Raw genomic sequence first — 10,442 nt, forward strand, 5'->3', positions numbered from 1 at the left:
CAGATGAAGCACCACGCAAAATATGATTCTTAAGCATATTACGACGTTCATTGAATAACTTACTTAGGTCTCTAGTGGTGGCCTGCCGGGAGACCCTAGTAAAAATAGGGTTATGAACACGTTGAATGTACTCCTCCCATGCATCAGTGTCACCAATACCTAAGGGAAGATCAAGCCTAGCAATCAAGCGACATAGCTCCTGTCTAGCTACATCAGGTTTATAGTCCTAGTTGCGCAAACCATCAGGATTAAGCGCAAGCCTAGACTGAACAACAGCACGTCGATTAGTTTTTTCCATACATGATTTCTGGTGCCTCTTCAAGTGCCCAGTTCCAGAAACAGATCTAGCAGACAAAGTAGGCTTACACATTTTGCAAACAGCTTTAGTGCAAATTCTACTGCCGTTCACATCCTCAAAGATCTCATCAAAGTCAGCCCAGACAGGAGATTTGTGCTTACCAACTCTGGTTGCATTACCAGAAACAGATGGAGCAGAGCTGTTGGTGTTGGAGCCAGTCCCAGCCGTCGTCGCCCCTTCACCACCGCCGCCGTCCAGATCGATCGGAGCCTGGCTGGCTCCGAGATCGACACCGAACAAGGCAGTTGCGTCCTCTTGGAGGTCGTCGTCGTCCTCACCCTCGGGGCCATGCCCGGTAGGACAGCATCATCATCCGCCATGGTAGTGACCGCTCCGGCCCTGTTCCTCGACGGTGTGGGTGGCCGCCGAGCTTGCTCTACGCCGCAGCTAGAAGAGAAAGCATCGGCTACCGACCTGCAGATCAAGAAACACATCAGATGACATAATCAGATCAAGAAAGAAGATGCTAGGGTTAGGGTTAGGGTTAGGGTTTACCTGCGCAACTGGAGCCCGGTGCCGGAGAAGACGACGACCCCCGCAGAGAAGACGACAGACCGTTAGCAAGGACGGCGAGCGGCGGAGGAGGGATGACACTAACAGGAACACGAACTCACATATCACCAAGAGGGGAAGGGAGAGGGGGAGAGGAAGGAGATCAGGGAGGAGAAGGGAAAGGCTGGCCGACGGCAGAAGACAGATCAAGGTCACCGGAGTCGATGAGGTCGGACGCCGAGGAGACAGCGGCGCGGCGAAGGCGAGGCGAAGACGAGAGCGGTGCGGGCGCTGCGCGGCGGGTGGAGTCGAATGGATTAGCCGATTAGGGTTAGGTGAGGAGAGGGGGCGGCCGGCGGCCGCAGCGTGTCCCTTATATATGAAGGGAGGGGCCGAGTGTGGGCTGATGATGGGCCAAAATGGCCGTTGGGCTGGCGGTGGCGGGTAGCCGTTGGCGGGGGCTGGCTACCTCGGGCCGCTGTTGGGCCTCCCTCCATTTCTCGTGCCGGGCCGTGCTGGCCCACGGGGGGCCGCTGTCGGGCCTCCCTCCATTTCTCGTGCCGGGCCGGCTGGCCCATGGGCTTGGGGTCAGCCCAAGCATGGCCTGAGCAGCGGGCCGGGCCAGCCTGGGCCCGAGTTTCATCGGGCCGTGCCGGGTTCGTGTCGGGCTTTTTTTCGTGCTTCGTGTCGTGCCGTCATGTCTCGTGTTGCATGACCAAGTATAGTGGAGACGGACGGAGGCTGCCGTGGGGCCGGCGCGAGTCGGCGGGTATAAAAGCGGCGGAGGGAAAGGGAAGCCAGTGGCGCAGCGCAGTGCGATCCCTCCCTCCCTCCATTCCGTCATTACAAATCCCTCCTCCCCTCTTCTTCCCCCTCCCTTCGTCAATCGCAAAGTCAAATCTCACCTCGCCAGAGGCTGCCGCCTACTCCGCTCCGCGCTGCGCCTCTCCACAGCCTCAGTGGCTGCTGCGACCCTTCTGTTCTGCGTTCTTGGGTGATCGCCGGAGGGTAAGCGCCGTCCGTTCCGACTCTGAACTCTAAAGGGTCGTCTTCTTGTGTCTGGGACAGGGAGTCTCGTCTCTGTCAGTTCTCCTTCATTCCCGTGCGTTTATGTTTCTGTGGATCTGCCCGCCGTAGAGTCTTCTCTCGATGCCTACTTGTTCGTGGGTTATGATTTTAGTTTACTTTTCATTATGCGGAGTACCTTTCTGGGAAAAGAACTGCGTGCAGTAGAAATCGTTTAGTTCATCTTCAGGGATCGTGTGATTGTTGGTTGTTGCGGCTGCTCTGTTCCTAGGAGTGGTTGGGGACGATACTTTTTTTAATATAAATAAATAAAAATCAGCTACTTTAATCTTGTATTGTAGTCTGCGAGATCTCTTCATCCTCTCGTCTCCTTTTCTACCGTAACTTTCTGATGTATAAGAGATCATTAATGATACATGTTTGTTAATTTGTTCTTTTATAGCGACTTAATATATTCTTTGTACCTCTGATCGGCAGAAACATTTTCTCACACGTCGTAGTCATTAGTTACTCATGCAATCCTCTCATTGTTTTTCCTTCTCTTAGAATTCACTGCCAAAATATGGGTAACAAACAAATCCGTTAATGTTTATTAAAAATAAGTTGTACTCATAAAGTTGTGCATTTTGGCTTCAGATAGAACTTTTTGTAATGGCGTCAAAGTTTGTTTCCTTACTGTTCACAGGCTACTTGAGTGCCACATTGTATATTTTGTCTCGAATACAGGTGTCACATTGTAATGCTTTCAGTTTTCCTAACATAACAAAAACTTTACAAGCAAATTGCTTACTGCAAAAAAAGCAAGATATTTTATAATCTTGAAGGTTGAGATTTGAATACATGCGTAATTTGAACTCGCTTGCACTTAGCATATTTAAAGGTATATATGGAGAATTTTTCTTTCTGAGGGAGCACAAAGTGTCAGTTCCTACTTAGTATGATTCAATGTATCCATTTTTCAGCTATGCAGCATGAACTGTAGTTTTACTGTAGGATAATTACCATGCTCAACATAGTAACTTTAGGTTTCTATGATATATGTACAATCCTTTTTATTGATTTCACTTCCCCTAAATATGATGGAGGCCAGTCTGACTGATTCTTTTTTTATAGAGATAATTTTCCTACCTAGAATATAAACTTATAGTTGTGAGTTAGTCAATTCCTCCCCGTTGCAGTTGTTATGTTTGGTTATTCTTGTTTAGTTTGTGTTCTTTTGAGTGAATGGTCTAGTGTTTTGGTTAGCATGTGTTTAGTTTTCCTCAGTGCGGCAAGCTTGTTGAGTTGTCAACAACAAAGCTTTTGCTGTCCTTTTAAAAAAAAGGGAATATAAACTCATAGGGGCATATATTGATAATTAATAGCCCATCCAGTGTTAATTACTCTCTAGTATATTTGGGGACAACTTCTCTAGAATTTCATTTTTAACAAAAAATCTAGAATTCAGATTTTTTTTTTGACTTTAAAAGTAGTATCTTCAGTATAAACTGACTATCAACTTATCAATCACAAGAGCTCCATGGTCTTTTTCAGCAATGTTGATTTAGGATCGCCTTGCCGTCATGACCAAACTGTACTCCTTTTATTATCCTTTTTTCTGTTCTGTTCTTTGTAACAAATTTTCCTGTTAGGGTGTCTTCTGCAGTGATTTTCTTCATTAGCATTGTATATACCAAATTTGTTGGATAGATTCTAAATTAGTTAGTTGATCATATAAAATGTGTGATTAATAGTACCTTCTCAGCTTTTGTAGGTTTTTATCTGAGGGGAGAAGAAAACTATACAATTCATCATGTCGGGAGGGTCGTCTGAATCTTCCCCATTATCTGGACGAAATAGCTTTAGTTCTCCCCTGTCAAGTTTCAAGGACCTTGAACTGTCTTCAGAGTCTGGTTGCTTGTCCATTATTGTATTAGGTGCTTCTGGAGACCTTGCTAAGAAGAAAACTTTCCCAGCACTCTTTCACCTTTTCCAGCAGGTAAGTTAATCATCACTAGCAGTATAATCGAAAATTTCAAGAGAATTACAAACTTCTAATGCAACAGTAGGAAACAAGTGCAAAGTTTGATCCATCTTTTTTTGGTTATATCAGTAGTACACAGTATAACTGAAAATATTAGAACATGAGAGTATAAATGTATTTGCATTTGTAAAGTGTAATATGTGCATATAAGCGTCTTAGGTTGGCGCATGTACAAACTTGTGAAACTTACTCGCTGCCTTGTTCATATCTACAGGGATTTCTGCAATCTGGAGAAGTCCATATATTTGGGTACGCAAGATCAAATCTTTCTGATGATGGATTAAGAGAACGCATCCGTGGGTAAGATCTATGTTCCTTGAATGATACAAGAATTCATGTACAGAATCGTTACCTCTATATAAATTGTTTGCCCTGTTTACTCCTATTTTGGTACAGTGGAAATATTCCATCATTCTTTCTCTATTTGAATATATAAATGCTCTATTGCTGCAGATACCTCAAGGGAGCTTCAGATGAACATCTTTCTCAATTTTTGCAGCTAGTAAGTTTCTAATATTTTGTATAGCTCCTGAATTCTGATAACTCTTGACTGCTGTAATCATGTTAAATTTTCTTACAGGTTAAATATGTTAGTGGCTCCTATGACAGTGGGGAAGGATTTGAGTTATTAAACAAGGCAATCTCTGAGTATGAAACATCAAAAAACAATGAATCAGGAAGCTATCGCAGATTATTTTATTTGGCATTGCCTCCATCAGTCTACCCATCAGTATGCAAAATGATAAGATCGTATTGCATGAATCCATGTAAGTTACTGAACTTTCCTGAAATTAATGAAGCTGTCCAGTAAAAAAATAGCTTTAAATGTAGGAAGTAGTTGGCTTTGTTGAGAAATAAAGAACCAATAGTTGATAAGATGCATTTTTATATTCTTATATAAGTTTTCTCCCTTGTTGGTGGTAGGTTTCATTTGTATCTATTCCAATTTGCTTGTGACTAAAAAGCTTAGTTGTGTTTTTTTGGAAATAAAGAACTAATCTTCTGTATCTTCTTCATAAGTCCAAGTTTTTCATCTCAAGTATTTCTCAACTTTTCAGCACAATAGTTCTCTACATTGCTCAGCGAGGCTGATGAAAAGTAAAGCAAATGCTAATATGCTATTCATGTAGATCTTTCCTTTGAAAGTTCATGTTGCCTGTAGTTTTTTTTTTGGGGGCCTTTTCTGGAAACACTCAATGTTCTGGCATCAAAATTTCACACATAATTAAGAAAGATAACTATTTTCTGAAGTTCACATAATTTTGGAGTTTTTTCATACTAGCTTTTTCCCCCATTCTTTTATTGGCAGTTGTGCTAAAAATCTGTGATACGAATTATCCATTCATGTTGTACTTTCAGCTTCACACACCGGTTGGACAAGGGTTATTGTTGAAAAGCCCTTTGGAAAGGATTTGGACTCTGCAGAGGAACTGAGTGCTGAACTTGGCCAGCTGTTTGAAGAAGAACAACTCTATAGAATTGACCACTATTTGGGAAAAGAGCTTGTCCAAAACTTGGTAATATGTGTGACCCACAGTGAACGGTATATGCTTTGTATATGCAACTGTTTCTCATATTGTCATGTTTGCAGCTCGTGCTTCGTTTTGCAAACCGCTTATTTTTGCCTCTTTGGAATCGTGATAACATAGCTAACGTACAGGTAAGATCCTTACCTAGGTGGTTACAGCAATTTATTTCTTTATATATCATGGTTGGATGTTATAAGTTGATACCACATCTTTTGTCAGTTTGTCTGAAGAATTGAATAAAATTGATGTCAGAAAGCTGGAATTTTCTGTGATTATTTTGTGCATAACCTGTGTGCTTGCATGTAATGAATCAATTCTGCAGATTGTATTTAAGGAGGACTTTGGAACCGATGGACGTGGAGGATATTTTGATCAATATGGGTACGTTGGAAGTGGCTACATTCTTGCATGGTTGTTCTTTGCATAAAAAATTGTTGTAAGCACATATGGTTAGGTTATAAAGCATCTGTTCTATACTTTTATTGTATAAATGGTGCGCCACTGCCCCTAATAGGTCCTCTGATCATGTGCCCTTTATAGTTTTTTTTTTTTTGGGGGGGGGGGGGGGGGGGGGGCACGAACTGCTTGGTTTATATTGTTTTTTTCCTTGGAAGACAATTTCTTTTTACTTATTTCCAATTGTTTTTCTGAATTTAAAATGTTGCTCCTATACTTGTGCGGTTTAGTTTTGACTTTTGAGAGGGCATGCAATCATTATCATTATTTTTTGTCACTTGGAGGGCCTCCATTTGTTGCTTTTTATCTTATTGCAAAATACTCGAATCTGACTCCACTTTTGTTGATACAGAATCATTCGTGATATCATTCAGAACCACTTGTTGCAGGTAAATATATCCTTATGAACTTCTTTTGGCTTTGGTTTATGAGTGATTTTTCAAACATTTACTTTTTTATTTCAATCTAGAGTAGCACTTGTTTAGTGTGGGGATTGGGGACAACCCAATATTTTGTATCATCACCACAACAACAACAACAACAACAAAGCCTTTAAGTCCCAAACAAGTTGGGGTAGGCTAGAGTTGAAACCCATCAGAAGCAATCAAGGTTCAGGCACGTGAATAGCTGTCTTCCAAGCACTCCTATCTAAGGCTAAGTCTTTGGGTATATTCCATCCTTTCAAGTCTCCTTTTATTGCCTCTACCCAAGTCAACTTCGGTCTTCCTCTGCCTCTCTTCACGTTACTGTCCTGGCTTAGGATTCCGCTACGCACCGGTGCATCTGGAGGTCTCCGTTGCACATGTCCAAACCATCTCAACCGGTGTTGGACAAGCTTTTCTTCAATTGGCGCTACCCCTAATCTCTCACGTATATCATCATTCCGAACTCGATCCCTTCTTGTATGACCGCAAATCCAACGCAACATACGCATTTCCGCGACACTTAGCTGTTGAACATGTCGTCTTTTCGTAGGCCAACATTCTGCACCATACAACATAGCAGGTCTAATCGCCGTCCTATAAAACTTGCCTTTTAGCTTCTGTGGTACCCTTTTGTCGCATAGGACACCAGACGCTTGCCGCCACTTCATCCACCCTGCTTTGATTCTATGGCTAACATCTTCATCAATATCCCCGTCCCTCTGTAGCATTGATCCTAAATATCGAAAGGTATCCTTCCTAGGCACTACTTGACCTTCCAAACTAACATCTTCCTCCTCCCGAGTAGTAGTGCCGAAATCACATCTCATATACTCAGTTTTAGTTCTACTGAGTCTAAAACCTTTGGACTCCAAAGTCTCCCGCCATAACTCCAGTTTCTGGTTCACTCCTGTCCGGCTTTCATCAACTAGCACTACATCGTCCGCGAAAAGCATACACCAAGGGATGTCCCCTTGTATATCCCTTGTGACCTCATCCATCACTAAAGCAAACAAATAAGGGCTCAAAGCTGACCCTTGATGTAGTCCTATCCTAATCGGGAAGTCATCCGTGTCTCCATCACTTGTTCGAACTCTAGTCACCAATAGTGCTAATCTTCTGAACAGACACAGCAGATACCTGTAATTACATTCGTCATAGATATAGCAATGTTATATTCTGGAGAGAGCTCTGGTATGACTCACTCTAATTTGCAGGTCTTCTGTTTGGTGGCTATGGAAAAGCCTGTCTCTCTTAAACCTGAGCACATTAGAGATGAAAAAGTCAAGGTTCTTACTTCTTGCATCTTTTTATTCTATCAACTGACAGGAAACCAGCCTCTAAACTTTCTTGATGTGATACTAGATTATGAATCCTGTGTTATCTGTCATTTTTTGTTGCTTACGAGTTAACTTTTTACAACCAATGCTAGGTTCTGCAATCGGTGGAGCCTATAAAGCATGAAGAGGTAGTCATCGGACAATATGATGGCTACAAGGATGACCCTACTGTGCCAGATGACTCCAACACCCCTACTTATGCATCTGTTGTACTGAGGGTGCACAATGAAAGATGGGAGGGTAAATATTACTTGATGAGTTATTGTTCCCATTGTCAAGCTATGCAGTCTTCCTTAATCGAACCTCCATGTTGTTTTATAACCTGATAATTCCCACTTGCGTCATATGCCAGTGTCATACCTCTGAATGTTGCAATTTTTATTTTTGTACTTATATGCAAATGACTGTCATACAGGAGTTCCATTCATTCTCAAGGCTGGTAAAGCACTAAATTCTAGGAAAGCAGAGATACGTGTGCAATTCAAGGATGCTCCTGGTGACATTTTTAGATGTACGCACCCTATGTGTTTTCACATTTTAAATGTATTATCATTAAGTCTGTTCCTGCAAGTGCTTCTGACTGTTATTTACCAATGTCCTCCTGAGAACTTGATTTGTCTTGTTATTACTACCTTGAATGATTTTGTTTTAATCACCAAATTTCCATTTAAAATTGTCTGTTTGTACTGAACACGACTAATGCTTTGTGCTCTCTTTTATAGGCAAGAAACAGGGAAGGAATGAGTTTGTCATACGCCTGCAGCCATCAGAAGCCATGTATATGAAATTAACGGTACATACATTTACTTCTGTAAACTCTAGCTGTTGAACTTTCCACTTTGGTCAAAGGAAAAAGGCACAGCAGAATTGTCGGTCAAAAATGTCTAAAGAATGAACTTTTGTAGGTCAAAAAACCCGGACTGGAAATGGCAACTGAACAAAGCGAACTGGATCTATCCTATGGGTTGCGGTACAATGACGTAAAAATCCCAGAAGCATATGAGCGTCTCATCTTGGACACGTATGTGATGTTCCATCCTAGTGCTAAATTTGTTTCCAGCACATTCAGTTCCCTGAAACTTTCTGGATAAAATAATTCTTCTTCAGTCATGGTATACTTACCGATAGCTATGTTTTCACAGGATAAGAGGAGACCAGCAGCACTTTGTTCGCCGAGATGAACTGAGGGTTTGTGATTGACCATGCATACGTACTTCCTTTGCAATGGGCATCCTTGTGGATTACTTATTCTGACAGTGTGTTTGTTGGTCTCAGGCTGCATGGGAAATCTTCACTCCTTTGCTTCACGACGTTGATGGCGGCAAGCTGAAGTCCGTTCCATACAAGCCGGGAACCCGAGGACCACGGGAAGCCGACGAGTTGAGCAAGAGGATGGGGTATGTGCAGACCCATGGCTACATATGGGTTGCGCCAACCCTTTCTAAGGTTTAGCTGTTTTATTATCAGTTGCTGTGTAACCGCAAAATAACAGAACACGGGGAAGAGCCCTTGTAATACATGGGTCATGTAATAATAAGAGAAACTTCTCTTGTTGAGAGAGTGACCGTTTATGATATCGGAATAAAAAAGAACTAGTCCATCACCCACGCGTCGACGAATCACCTGGTTAAGGCGCTGGTAAAAAATATATGTTCAATCTTTGTATGGAAATAATATTAGGGGAAGCCCTCGCGTGCGTCGGCGAATCACCTGGTTAAGACGCTGGTAAAAAAATATATGTTTAATTTTTGCATGAAAATAATATTAGGGGAAGGAGTTTAATGTAGATATGTCATGCACAGAAACCGAAAGATTTAAGTTCTTTTTATATGGTGCAGGATACATCTACTCTACATACTTTTCAGATCATGGAATTTTCTGTGTGTGGTAATCATAGACACGGCATTTCCAGATCATACACATATTTGAATTTCGCACCGGGATGGAGTCTATTATGAATTTCTGAAATCTTGGAGAGTAACAATGCTCATACATTTAAGCAAATTTGAGTTCCATTCCAAAGGAAAACAAATCATAGCAGTGCAAAACATAGAAAATAAAAACTCCATTACAACCCAAGGGAAATAATCTTTGCTCTCACTCTTGCTATGCTTGCTCAGATTCCTGTACCTTCTCCCAACCATTCCAAACATCTGTGTTTTAGAATCTATAGTTTTTCACTAGCCACTGTATCCTATTTATTTATTTTTTTTCCAATTCGTCTATTTTGCATTCCTTTGTTCCAGACAAGCCCTTGCTTTCAGCAAAGAATTGTTAGATAGTTGACATGGATGTACTTCGTAGTGGGCTTCTCCTGGCGTTTTACGCGAAGCTTCTCAGGCATCTCTTGTTTTTACCAGCAGCATGTGCCTCACCCGCTCCTTCGATGGTCGTTGCACCTTCATTTCGCACTTCAGCAATGACAGGGTTAGTGATACTGATAGTATAGTGTGACATTACGATACCACCCAAGAACACTGAGAATGGCAATCAAATTAGGCAACTGCCATAAAAAACAACCACTAAATATCAATTGCACCTGCATTTATGTTTTTTCCAAAAAAAAATATCTACATGGGGTTCATAGTACAGGGTGGTCATTTTGGCCGGCATGTAAGACAGAGAAGCCATTATCATCATGTAATGAAAACATCACGATCAATTGAAGAAAGAAACCAAGGCAATAGTTAAAGGAGGAAGCAGTAGACAACCTGGGGCTACTCCAAAAATGGTGCCGGTCATGAACAGATAAGGGATGGCAATAAATTCCAGTAATTCAGCCCTACTGATATCGCC

The 10,442-nt window shown here is 41.9% G+C and overlaps 1 protein-coding gene across 3 annotated transcripts; it reads left to right on the forward strand.

Annotated features, from left to right (window-relative positions):
• Nucleotides 1-1,662: 1,662 nt before the first annotated feature.
• LOC136477628 (glucose-6-phosphate 1-dehydrogenase, cytoplasmic isoform-like) lies at nucleotides 1,663-9,199 on the forward strand. 3 transcript variants are annotated; one of them, XM_066475841.1, is made up of 16 exons: nucleotides 1,663-1,858; nucleotides 3,621-3,854; nucleotides 4,114-4,199; nucleotides 4,353-4,401; nucleotides 4,480-4,666; nucleotides 5,259-5,416; nucleotides 5,491-5,559; nucleotides 5,751-5,809; nucleotides 6,237-6,273; nucleotides 7,434-7,595; nucleotides 7,739-7,886; nucleotides 8,062-8,157; nucleotides 8,369-8,439; nucleotides 8,552-8,667; nucleotides 8,789-8,834; nucleotides 8,922-9,199. In XM_066475841.1, the coding sequence occupies exons 2-16, from the start codon at nucleotides 3,669-3,671 to the stop codon at nucleotides 9,096-9,098; spliced, it is 1,647 nt and encodes a 548-aa protein (XP_066331938.1). In that variant the 5' UTR covers nucleotides 1,663-1,858; nucleotides 3,621-3,668; the 3' UTR covers nucleotides 9,099-9,199. The 3 variants fall into 3 exon arrangements, with proteins under 3 accessions (XP_066331938.1, XP_066331937.1, XP_066331939.1); XM_066475840.1 differs by having other exon boundaries at nucleotides 3,630-3,854; XM_066475842.1 differs by having other exon boundaries at nucleotides 1,664-1,858; nucleotides 3,630-3,854; nucleotides 7,524-7,595.
• Nucleotides 9,200-10,442: the final 1,243 nt, after the last annotated feature.

Source organism: Miscanthus floridulus, chromosome 8, assembly GCF_019320115.1.
Source record: "Miscanthus floridulus cultivar M001 chromosome 8, ASM1932011v1, whole genome shotgun sequence".
Lineage (NCBI taxonomy): Eukaryota > Viridiplantae > Streptophyta > Magnoliopsida > Poales > Poaceae > Miscanthus > Miscanthus floridulus.